At 43.6% G+C, this 13,013-nt stretch overlaps 1 protein-coding gene across 1 annotated transcript in view; it reads left to right on the forward strand.

Annotated features, from left to right (window-relative positions):
• The first annotated feature begins 583 nt into the window (after positions 1–583).
• LOC149450046 (uncharacterized) overlaps positions 584–13,013 on the forward strand; it is a 31,380-nt gene continuing 18,950 nt past the window's right edge. Inside the window, exons 1-4 of the mRNA XM_089692479.1 lie at positions 584–671; positions 6,350–6,493; positions 7,528–7,665; positions 9,592–11,086. Of these exons, the coding sequence (XP_089548605.1) occupies positions 6,441–6,493; positions 7,528–7,665; positions 9,592–11,086 (1,686 nt within the window). The 5' untranslated portion in view covers positions 584–671; positions 6,350–6,440. The remainder of the gene's footprint in view (positions 672–6,349; positions 6,494–7,527; positions 7,666–9,591; positions 11,087–13,013) is intronic.

Consider the following 13,013-nt stretch of genomic DNA (forward strand, 5'->3'; position numbering starts at 1 on the left):
AAAAAGATAACAGAATACTTTTTGGCCAAGATTTATGATGAAATACTATTTATTTGTAAAATTTTGTAAGAAAAACACTTTTTTTTCAACATTTTTGGACTTTTTCATTTACATAGCAAAAAAAATAAAAATCCTAGTGGTGGATAAATACCACCAAAATAAAGCTTTATCTGTCTAAAAAAATGCAAATACATTCCTATGGGTACAGTGCTGCATGACCGCGCAATTGTCATTTAAAGTGTGCTAGCACTGAAAGCTGAAAATTGGCCTGGACAGGAAGGGGGTGAAAGGGTCCGGACTGGAGGTGGTTAAATACCACCAAAAGAAAGTTCTATTTGTGTGAAAAAAAATCTAGTTAAACCTCTAAAACATAGAGCATGAGGTAGACTTGAAAACTTGTCATAAGTCCTGAAACCAGAGCAAGTCCTGAAAACATGAAGTTAGGGGGCAGCAAGCACAATGTTGTGGGCAGACGTGCCAGTCTGTGGCTGGTGGAACCCATAACTCTGGCCTGGCATGCTCAGTCATAGACAGCGGATCAGGAGGACTGTGACAGCATCCACCTCACATATAAGCCGTGCTGTCATTGGTAGGGGCCACGAGAGGGTGCTGTTATACTGCGAGGCGGCGGGAAAGCCGAGGTGATAGAGGAGGCCGGTCTGTCCCAGCAGGTACTGGAGGTTGTTGGGTGAGGGGATGGGGACAAAGGGCTGGGGTGTAGAGTCCTGTACAGGGTTCACAGTGCTGGGATGGGACTGCGTGTTCCCGAGTGCCGCACATGGTTCCAGCTGCTACATTCTGTATGGAGCATGCTGGCACTTGTAGTCCCTCCATAGAGAAGCGCTATATAGTATAGGGAGAGCGGGCTGCATGGTGCTGTGGTATGTACTTCATGTAGAGGAATCCTACATGTGGAGGCTGCCATTGCTGAGCACAGCCTGGAAATGCTTGCTGCGGTGAGGTCAGAGTGCCTGGTCTGTCCGGTCTGTCCAGGGTCATAGACTATGCAATCTCTGTAGAAGATAGACAAGGTAGTCACAAGTAGGGATAGTGATGGCGTCCTGCTGTGTATGTGTTCTGTACGATTCTGTCCCAGCTTTATTAAGCAGCCCTAATTGTGCTCCATTGCCACAGAGGACCCATATTGTACCTTAGTATGGGGCCCTACGTGTACCCCATAGCTGCAGGGGCCCCTAGCTGTGCACAGGGAACTTCCAGTCTTACCTCATGGCTGCAGAAGACCCCTACTTGTACCCCATAGCTGCAGGGGCTCCTAGCTGTGCACAGGGAACTTCCAGTCTTACCTCATGGCTGCAGAAGACCCCTACTTGTACCCCATAGCTGCAGGGGCCCCTAGCTGTGCTCAGGGAACTTCCAGTCTTACCTCATGGCTGCAGAAGACCCCTACTTGTACCCCATAGCTGCAGGGGTTCCTAGCTGTGCACAGGGAACTTCCAGTCTTACCTCATGGCTGCAGAAGACCCCTACTTGTACCCCCATAGCTGCAGGGGCCCCTAGCTGTGCTCAGGGAACTTCCAGTCTTACCTCATAGCTGCAGAAGACCCCTACTTGTACCCCATAGCTGCAGGGGCCCCTAGCTGTGCTCAGGGAACTTCCAGTCTTACCTCATGGCTGCAGAAGACCCCTACTTGTACCCCATAGCTGCAGGGGCCCCTAGCTGTGCTCAGGGAACTTCCAGTCTTACCTCATGGCTGCAGAAGACCCCTACTTGTACCCCATAGCTGCAGGGGCTCCTAGCTGTGCTCAGGGAACTTCCAGTCTTGCCTCATAGCGGCAGAAAACCCCTACTTGTACCCCATAGCTGCAGGGGCCCCTAGCTGTGCACAGGGAACTTCCAGTCTTACCTCATGGCTGCAGAAGACCCCTACTTGTTATCCCATAGCTGCAAGGGCTCCTAGCTGTGCTCAGGGAACTCTTAGTCTTACCTCATAGCTGCAGAAGACCCCTACTTGTACCCCATAGCTGCAGGGGCCCCTAGCTGTGAGGAGGGAACTTCGTCTTACCTCATAGCTGCAGAAGACCCCTACTTGTACCCCATACCCACAGAGGAGCAACTGCACTCCATAGCTGCGGGGGGGGGGGGGGGGCCTTAATTGCACATTGTTAAAGCAGGGAAGTCCCTTAATTGTACCTTGTTGAGGCAGGGGCCCCCCTAGTTCCTTTTGAAGTAGGGTGCCCCTAGTTGCACCAGAGAGCTTTGGGGGGACCCTATTTGCACCATCCCGAAGCAGCAGGCCCCCTAGTTCATTTTGAAGTAGAGAACCCCCTAGTTGCACCAGATAGCTTTAGGGGGCCCCCTTAATTTCACCTTGTTGAGGCAGGGGACCCCCCTTAATTGCACCTTGAGGCAGGGGCCCCCTTTCCTTTGAAGTAGGGTGCCCCTAGTTGCACCAGATAGCTTTGGAGGGGGATCCTATTTGCACCATCCCGACGCAGCAGGCCCCCTAGTTCATTTTGAAGCAGAGAACCCCCTAGTTGCACCAGATAACTTTAGGGGGCCCCCTTAATTTCACCTTGTTGAGGCAGGGGGCCCCTTGCACTTTGAGGCAGGGGACCCCCTTAATTGCACCTTGTGGAGGCAGGGGCCCCCTTCCCTTTGAAGTAGGGTGCCCCTAGTTGCACCAGATAGCTTTAGGGCGCCCCCTAGTTGCACTCTACTGATGCAGCAGGCCCCCTAGTTGTTCATTTTGAAGCAGGGAACCCCCTAGTTGCACCGGATAGCTTTAGGGGTCCCCTAGTTGTACCTTTTTGAGGCAGGGGGCCCCTTGTTGCACCAGATAGCTGCAGGGAATGTATAATTACACCCTAAAAGCTGTTGTAGCCCAGTGTCCCGCAACCCTTTGTATAGCAGTGGTGTTGGGCATTGTTCTGTACCCAGTGGAAGTCTCTCAGTAGCATTGAGTGCAGTGTTTCTTCTAATCTTCCTTTTCTGGTGATTAGAGCAGCAGACAGGGATATACTTGTATCCGTATTCACAGCAGGCATGTGGCAAGCTGTGTTTGCCATACAGGTCAATAAGTACTATCCTGCACAGATATTGGTTCCCTGAGTTAGATGCAGTCTGTGTAGACTGAGCTCCACCAAGCTGTGTAAGACCCCAGTATCAGGACACCCTGTGGCTTTCCAGTTTGTCTCTGCTGCCTGGGTTATTTAGTACTCCATAGCTGGAGAAGGCTTATGCCCAACCACCCTTTTGAAAAGGTTGTGCACTCCATATGTCACATAGAACAAGATGATGGACAACAATCTACTTGCACTTTTATTTATTAAAGCAGAACGCCATGAATTTTTTTCTCCCATGCAGTGGGGCTGTGTCCGCACTGCATGGGTTAACAGCTCGTTTTGTCTAGGGGTGCGCCGCAAGGCTATACTTACCTGATCCTTCAATCCTCTGGAAACCCACAATCTCCCACGTCCAGCGCTGGACTGTTTCTGCCGCTGTCACGTCAGGAGCACATCTGTGGGTATGATTACATCAGGATCAGTCAATCACAAGACCACTAGTGCTCAGGGGGGCAGGAGAGGCAGGGACCTTTCTTGCACTAGGAGGATTAGGTAAGTGCACTCACCAGCCACTTTATTTGGTGCACCTGTTCAATTGCTTGGTAACACAAATTAATCAGCCAATCACATGGCAGCAATGCATTTAGGCATCTACACGTGGTGAAGAAGACTTGCTGAAGTTCAAACCGAGCATCAGAATGGGGAAGAAAGGGAATTTTAATGACTTAGAACATGGGATGGTTTTTGGTGCCAGACTGGCTGGTCCGTGTATTTCAAAAACAGCTGATCTACTGGGATTTTCATGCACAACCATCTCCTAGGGTTTACAGAGAATGGTCCAAAAAAGATAAAATCTCCATGAGTGGCAGTTGTGTGGATGAAAATGCCTTCTTGAGATCAGAAGAGAATGGGCAGACTGGTTGCTGTGACATTCTGCTGGGAAGGGCAGACTTGGGCGTAAACAATATGAGAGCATGGATCCATTCTGCCTTGTATCAACAATTCAGGTTGGTGGTGGTGCTGTCATGGTGTGGGAAATATTTTCTTGGCACTAGCAAGGTGTAGCTAATAAAGTAGCTGGTGAGTGTATATCTCCACTCTGCAATCTCGTAGACAAAAAAATTAACCCATGCAGTCCTGGCACAGCCACACTGCATGGGAGAACATTTTTATACCCAGAGGTCTTTTTTTTTTTTTAAAGTTTTTTTTTATTTAAGTGCAGTAACCCACAGCAACCATGACCTGTCATTTTGTACTGGTCTGACTTCAGTGATATTGGTTTGGTTGCTATGAGCTACAGCACTTAAAGAAGAATTCCAGGTATGAATATTTGTGCTAATATTGCTGAAGTCCAAGGGCCACACGTATACTGAGGGCTGCAGTTGGGCATCAGGGCCTTAGATCATCTGGCCAAGAAGGACTCCAGTAAAACCTTGATGTTTTTTCTCTTCTGCACCATTAATTGATATAATATGTCTATACTTGCATGCTCTGTGCAGTGGCTTTACACAGAGCAGCTCCGATCCTCTTCTTTTTGGGTCCCTGCTGGCGCTCCTGGCTCCTCCCTCTCTCACAGTGCCCCCAGGGAAAGCTGTTCACCCTGGGGGCACCACTGCGTGCTCATCCCCAAGCCACTGGTCTATGCGTCCATAAGATAGTTGTGGGTTGGTCCTGCCCCCCGCTCTCTCCTCAATGACTCACTGGCTGTGATTGACAGTGGGATCCAATGGGCTCCCACTCCTGTCTCGGCCAATGAGGAGGAAGAGTCCCCAGACAGCAGAGGCTTGCGAGATCGGCGGGTAAGGACTGGGGGCTGCTACACACAGGGTTTGTTTTTTTTAACTTCATGCATAGAATACAGGAAGGTACAATACCTTGTGCCTTTTAGGAGCCTTTAGAACCACATTTTAAGAAGAAATCTGGGTAAAAAAAATGTTGTTCTCCCCATGCATGCAGTGGGGCTGTGCCTGCATTGCATGAGTTAGATGCTTGTTTTTGTCTAGGGGATTGTAAAGCTGAGATATACTTGCCTAATTCGCCAGTCCTCCAAGCAAAAGACCAGTCCCTGCCTCTCCTGCATTAACCCCCCCGCACAGGGGTCTTGTGAAGGGGCTGTTCCTGACATCATCACGCCCATAGACTGGCTTCAGATGTGAGGACGCCAGGAACAGTCCACCGCTGGATGTGGGGGTGTGTGGTTTTCCAGAGATTATTTGGAGGACGGGGAATGTATAGCTTTTCCCTGATCCTCTGGGCAAAGTGAGCAGTTATAACCCATGCAATATGAGCACAACCCCACTGCATGGGAAAATTAAAAAAAGAAAAAATGACTGAAGTTCTGCTTCGGTGGAATTAAAATCAACTATATGTATTTTTTTAATAAGCTCCCAAGAGGTTTATGCCATAATGTGCTAGCATGCACTGCATATTGGCACATTTTGGCAGACTTGCATGTTAAAGGAAGCATTTCCCTGTCAGTGCTCCAGCTGGTCCTGGGTACCACCATCTTCTCCTGGTCTTCCTCTCGTGTTCACTGTGTTTGGCCTGTGATCACGTCACTCCCGCAGATGTACACGGAAGTCACTTCATCGCAGTACCAGGTGGTGCTCTAAATGTACTCTGAGCTGTGCATGCATGGCTCAGTGTACAGCATGGCTGACAGGCAGGTAGAAGCATTTGAAACTACCATTTAAATTTCTTCCTGTCAGCTTTTTTTTAATAAATTGTTTAAATCTGCTTTAAAAAGGCATTTTCAACACTTAAATCTACAACTTTCATTATAATATCTGGCATTGACAAAGACTGGAATTGCAGTCTCTGTTCATTTTAAAGTATGAAGCAAGAGCTTCTGTGTTCACCTGTGTTTTAAGCTCTATAGAATATATTTTAATTCATACAATACCTGTGTACTGTATATTTTGGTCATAGTATATAGAACAAGATAGGGATTGATTTAGGAAACTGCAAAATCTGGTGCAGCTATGCAGGGTTGCCGATCTGCTTGTTCAATTAAGTTTTGACAAAAAAACAAAACAAAACTGGAAGCTGATTAGTTTCTATGCAGAGCTGCACCAAATTTTGCACTCTACAGTTTTAGTAAATAAGCCCCGATGCCTCCATGTGTTCAATAATGCATGTCACTAAATAGATGTATATTCTTGGTGTTGGGCAAACATGTTTATCACTAGATGGCAGCAGATATTTTTCTATTGGGAATACAGCTAGGAATATAAATTAAATAGGAAATGTATTTCTTCCCCATTGTAAAAATTATGTCTAAAGTTTGCCTTTAAATGTATTAACTTTTTTTTTTTTTTATCCTCAGCTTTCTCCTTTTTTGATACGTGTAGCGTATAATCCTGGATCTACCGTGTATAGATGGAGTGTACCTCTCTGGACTGGAGCATGATTTCTACATGCTTGTGTCAGCAGAACTTGACCACTTTTTACAACAGGGAAACCTTAAGGCGTAAGTGTGTTTAACACTCACACATCTGAAGCTTCTTGATGGACAACTGTCGCAAAAAGACGTTCTATTCTGATAACTGTATGCGGTTAATGCATGTCAAAATCGTATTCAGTAAAGTAATTCTTTTCCCATTTCGCATAATAAAGGACAGGCATTGATGAAATTAATTACAGAAATAATTCCTTGGAGTGGTTGTTTTCACTGATAGTGTGCTCTGTCCATAAACTTTCATTTGATGGAAGGAGCAGTAATCACTTTGCTATGTTAAGTCAAAAGCACAACCTTCTAGCAAAAAAAATACACTTTTCCCTAGTCTAACTCCCCCCCCAATATAAAAAGCCAAATGTTTTTATCTTTTTTCCTTTAGTGGTGTAATTAGGATTTACAAAGGAGGTTAAAATTGCTCTTTAATTGGCAACATAGATTCCCCTCTGCACACCTACAATTACAAATTGTATACAGAAACTGCAATCTATCTAAAAGCTATATCTTGTTTATTAAGAATGTTAACATTATGCAGATCAAAATAACAATTATTTAAAAATGATATATATATATATATATATATATATATATATATATATATATATATATATATATATATATATATATATATATATATATATATATATATATATATATTTGTCAGTGGTGGCAGCTTTGCAAAATGCCCATCATTCTGTCAGTAATACAAAAAAATAGAGTAACAGCTATAGGAAATGAGCTTTGGTGAACATTGTTGTTTGTTTTAAATTCTAGGTTTTTAACCTGTAAAAAAATAAGGCATTGAATAGGCTATGGGGGAGGAAAGCACAGATTCTTTGTCTGCAGGGAGTGAATCTTCATTTCCTATTTCCTCATCTATAGACTAAACAGGAATACCTGTATCCCAAGCAATTCTAGCTTAAGACTGAAAGTGTGTTCCTTTTTATATATGGAACATTTGGATACATGGATTCATCTCCAGCATTTAGCCGTTTTACAGACCAAATTTGTCTGAATATTAATTGGCTTCTTTGCCTATTGCCTTTCAGAGTTCTTTTGTTCCCGCCTGTCTCTAGCCGGCTGCGTTACCTTATCCACCGGCTCACAGAGCCTTATGGTGAACTTAGCAGCTTTTCCGTGGGTGAAGGGTGGCAGCGCCGCACTGTAATATGCTATGCAGAGATCAGGTGAGATAATTGTGTTCTTTCTAGATACGCCAATGCAGGAGGTGTTTAGATGTTCTCCTGTGTCCTTTGACATTAATGTACATGCATGTTTGGGCGGTCCAGGCTTCATTTTTGTCACTAAAAATAAAGTTAGTGGTTGTCCGATCATGCCACCAGTTCAGCTACCCTCGATCTGTATCGGACTATAGACTGCGCCTTGTTAGATTCTCAGTTGCTTCTTCCTTTACTGTCCATTAGACCAGTATATGAAGAATATAGATTTTCTGGGTTCTTTTTTGGATGGTTTGGAGGTGTCAGTTAGCATTTAAAAATCAGAAAAAATATAAGTTACGGAGTTGGTGATGGGTAAGGAGAAAAAAAATTTAATAGAGTTGTTGATGGGTATACATGAAGGTTGGAAAGTGGGAGGAGGTGACCATATTAAAATGGTTCTAAAGGCTTTTTAGGAGGGGAAAAAAACAAATGTTTTTAAGTCTTTACTTTGAACATTGTGCAACTACACTGGTTATTCCAAGACCACAATACAAGGCACGTAAGAATATCTCCCATATATAGTACTGATGCAGGGTCTCAAACTGGGAATTTCCCGCTGCACAATAACAAAGGGGTTTATAGCAACAAAACTGGAAATGTACATCAAATTACATTTCCTCATAAGGATTCTCCTGGTCCACATTTATAATTCACGAGACGCATACTGGTAATCTGTAGGGCTCAATACCTGTAGTCTGGAAACAACAGTGACACAAATATGCACATGCACAATGTGCAGGGTTTTTAACAGTGTGAACGTCCTTGCTCCCATAAATGGAGAGAGCAAAGAAAAATATCAAAACGGGAGACTAAGGGATTTGATTTCCCAGATCTAAACGGGAATGTTGGGACATGAGTAACTCAAAACCAAAGAGAAAAAACATGCATAAAAAAAAGATTTATATTAACCTTTCTGTGCAATAGTATTGCCCAGAGTGGTTTCTTGCCCCCTCTTCTGAGGTCTCCCGCTGGTGCTCTCTACTCTTTTCCCAGTGCTTTACCCGGCAGCTGGAGCCAGTGGCTCCTGCTGTTCCCAGTGAAGCCTGTGGGAAGAGGGTGTAGAGAACCTGCAGCCGAGCACAGTGCTGGATCATTGGAGGACTGTTGAGGGTGTTTGGGGGGGGGGGGGGGGGGGTGGTAAGGGGGGAGGTGTTATTTTAATGCAGAGAATGCAATAAGGTAAAAAACAAACAAAAAAACAGACTTTAGAACCACTTCAAAGAAGAGCAGGTCAATGGGAGAGCATGGATTGTGGCAATTTATCTGATATATCAAATTGTAGAATTTTCTTTTGCATTATATTAAACCTCTCTGTATAGGTACTGTTCTTATCCGATGAAAAGAGCTGATAGTTTAAAAAGCTTATCCTAAAAATGAAGTCAACCAAAAAAAGGATGTTGAACATTCTTTGTGTAATGAGCAAAAACCGAATTTTAAAGTTTACAAAAATAAAAAAAGTGAAGTAGTAAGCACCTTTGCTGTAATGTAAAACATACCAGTTTCAATGTGCAGACATGTCTGCCTCTTTTAGAGTGACAGCGCTACATGCTGCACTTTCAGTTTTTCATTTTTACTGCTGCTGTACTTCATTTCCGCATGATGGCTTCTCTTCCTGCAGTTTTACAGCATTGTGGTCCTGGAGGAAGACACTGGTCACTCGGTACCACCCCTCTTCCCTGGTGAATGATGTTGCTTCCCTCCTTTCCCATTCTTCTCATCTAACAGATTAGCATTTGTGGAATATTATTGCTTTGACTGCTGCTCCTTGTTTAGACTTTACAGCTTTTGTGATTTTGCAACACTGGCTACCCCGTTTTCTAAAATGTACATACAGTATTCTGAAACTGTAATTTTCTAAAGGTTTTCATGGGTTTCCCAATGTCATATCTGTAGGCTCCCACCATCTCAGAGTGAAGAATCCAGAAGCAATGCAGCAGATAAAAATTACAGCCGATTTTGGAGTGGCTCTTACAACAAAAAAGCACAGACTAGCAGAGGAAGGCAAAAGTGGAGGCAGAGAAATAATGCGAGACCAGACCGAGCACTGTATGGAGCCAAGGGGAAGCCATGGTGGAAAGTCAAAGAAGAACAGAGAATGAAGGAAAGAGAAGAGAGCCAGACTAAAGAACCAGAAGTTAGAGCGTGTCACAGATATACATATCATAAGGGTCAACTAGTGCAAGTGACAAAGAAAGAACACATGAATGGACAGGGAAGCGTGGTGTTTGAGACGGGCAAAATAGAAGCTTTGGACAGAGCAAAGGAGAGTTTGGTGGACCTTGAACCAGAACAGGGATCCCAGGGCAACAAGTTACCAAAGGGGAGACTGAGTAGTCAAGATGTGCCAGAAAAGATGGACCGAGACATGCCAGACGCACTGGATACAGTTGAGCACAACACAAGGGAGGAAGGCCAAAATGTGCCTGTTAGCGTCATAGCAAAACCTCAAGAAGCTGATGTCTCTTATGAACAAGAGAATCCAGAAACCACACGGAAGGACCACACAGAAGGAGGGCTGACCTCAAGTTGTCTGAATGAGCTGTCAAAGAGCCTAGAGGGTCTGGAGGTCGGTGAGGAGATACAGGAGAAGCAAGATGAGGATGAAATGAAAAATGCCTCAGGAGAGCTTAATAACCTAGCGAAGAGATCAGAAAACCAAAGAGTAGTAGAAAAGGAAGCAGAGAATGAAGAAAATCTAGAGAAGGCATGGCATGACCTGGAAGAGGAAAAAGTGAGTCCTGTGCCAGTGCAAAGATCTCAGGAAATGGATAAAGGCAATGTAGAAAAGACATTGGAGAGTCACATAGGATCATACAACAAAATCGAGGACTATGAAATGAGGACAGAAGATGTCAGAGGAAAAGATAACAATACATCAGTTATAGACTTAATTTATGATACAGGTGAATCTGAAAGAACTGAAGACTATAGTGCAGCTATCACAGAAACCGCTGTCTGTGGCAGAGTACCAGAAGAGGCAGTAACAGAATCCAAACCTGACAATAGATGCAGTCCTTCAGTAGAGCACAATGATGGAAATAATGAAAGTGTAACTGGCAATAACAAACTAGAAATACCTAGTGTTTTTGTGGAGATAGAGACAGCCAGTTTAGAATCTGCCTCAAATACTCTATTAGAAAATGTATACTGTGCTCCCAGTGTAGATAGTGGCAGTAGTACCATTGATGAAAAAGTACAAGAAGTGTCTGGTAGTAATTTCACAGAGCCTACAATGCCTGAATCACATTTGACATCTGACAAAGCAGGGGAAGAAGACCAAAGTTTGAAAGAGCTTTCTAAAACTACTAGCAGCTGTATGCAGACAGAAGTGGAAAAGTCAGAAGGTAATGATGATCAGCAGAAGATGCTTGAGCAAATTATGACTGAGGTGAGTAGTGAAGCTTCTGGAAAGACTGAAGTGTGGCTGGTTATGAGGAACAGAGATGTGTATGCATCAGAGAAATGGGAATAAGATTTGAAGCGATTTCTAAAGGTGTGGTGTTTGTGTGTTGTGTGTTTTTTTTTTTTTTTTTTTTTTTTTTTTTTTTTTTTTTTTTTTTTTCTGTGTGAAATAAAAAACATGTCTATATACTTACCTGCTGTGTTTAGTGGTTTTGCACAGAGCAGCCTGGATCCTCCTCTTCTCGGGTCCCGCACAGAGCAGCCTGGATCCTCCCTCCTTTTTGGTGCCTCCATAGCAAGCGGCTTGCTATGGGGGCACCTGCTACTCTGTGTGTCCTTTCACACATGGAGCTGCGCCTTGGCCCTGCCCTCTCTCTCCTCATTGGCTGACTGGCTGTGATTGGCAGGAGCCAATGGCTCCCGCTTGCTGTCTCAGCCAATGAGGCCATTCACATCACTGGATTGCGATGGGGCTCAGGTGAATATTGAGGGGGCTGGGGGGGGGGGATGCTGTACACAGGTTTTTTTTTTTTTTTTTTTTTTTTTTTTTTTACCTTCATACATATATTGCATGCAAGTGAAAAACCTTCATCCTTTACAACCACTTTAAATTATTTGAGGGTTATACACCCAAGCACGTATGTCAGTGGTTCTCAACCTGTGGGTCGTGACACCTTTGGGGGTCGAACAACCCTTTCACAGGGGTCACCTAAGACCATTGTAAAACACGTATATTTCCGATGTGTAAAGAGCAAAAACTGTATTGAAAGCAGCTACTCTTTTAAAAGCAGCTACTGTGTTGAAAGCAGCAGTATTGGAGGTAAAATGACACTTCGTGAATTATAATTACTGGGTAAATAATTTTATGGTTGGGGGGTCACCACAACATGAGGAACTGTATTCAAGGGTTGCGGCATTAGGAAGGTTGAGAACCACTGACGTATGCAGATCCAATAGTCCTAAAGCAATCAAGATTTTTTTTTTTCTCAACAATTGAGGAGCAATGGAGGTTGAGATACTGGCAAACGAAAAAAATATAAGCCATCTACCACATAATCCCTCCATTACCCAGCATGCCTTTTTTTTTTTTTTTTTTTTTTTTTTTCTTATCAGCCCTGTTGAAAAAAAAATCTTAATTTTTGCTAGCCTTTTAACTCTGTAGTATTTTTTTCCTTTTTGATTTCAGTCAAGATTCTTTAATACACTGCTGCTTGAGCTGGTCTCTACATATCAGCTACTTGGCACCTGGCTTTGGAGGCTGTATCAGGACCCCATTGGTCTGGAAGTGCATGGTTGGTTGGAATGTGACTTGCAGGCACAGGGCTCTGCATTCAGACTTGAATGTGCTCTGTTAGCAGTGTAAGGGCCCAGAGCCATTGCAATGCCTCTGAAGACTCACTTGGTGAGTAAAGCCAGCCACCTCTGAGTACATTTAAATTTCCTGCAGTAAGAATTTTAGGTTGATGGACTGAGTGCTGATGTTAAACTGATTCTAAGGCCTGGTTCACACCTAAATAAATAATTTTTTTCTTTTGGTGCTTTTTGCAAAAACGCTCTACAGTCCATTTAATGTGGTTTTCTATGGGACACATTCACATCCCTGCTTTTTTTTGGAAAGGGTGGAATGTTTTTATTAAATGCAAAATGGTGCGTTTTTGGTTAAGCAGACTTAAATGGAGACACTGCAGAAAAGCATGTAGTGCATTGACTTTATTTGCCCAACAAATTGGACAAAAAAAGCATGAAAAACATGTCAAAAATGCAAAACACACTGCAAAAAGGACCACAGAAACTGGCCAAAAGTAAACTTTGAACCAATGATAAATGTTATTTAAAAAAAAAAAAATCCCACAAACGTATTACATATTTTATACTTGCATTAGCAAGCCTCTTGGATATTGTCCGCTCAGACA

The sequence above is a fragment of the Staurois parvus genome, unplaced genomic scaffold (genome assembly GCF_062004578.1).
Source record: "Staurois parvus isolate SC_StPar_1 unplaced genomic scaffold, SC_StPar_1.0 ptg000586l, whole genome shotgun sequence".
Lineage (NCBI taxonomy): Eukaryota > Metazoa > Chordata > Amphibia > Anura > Ranidae > Staurois > Staurois parvus.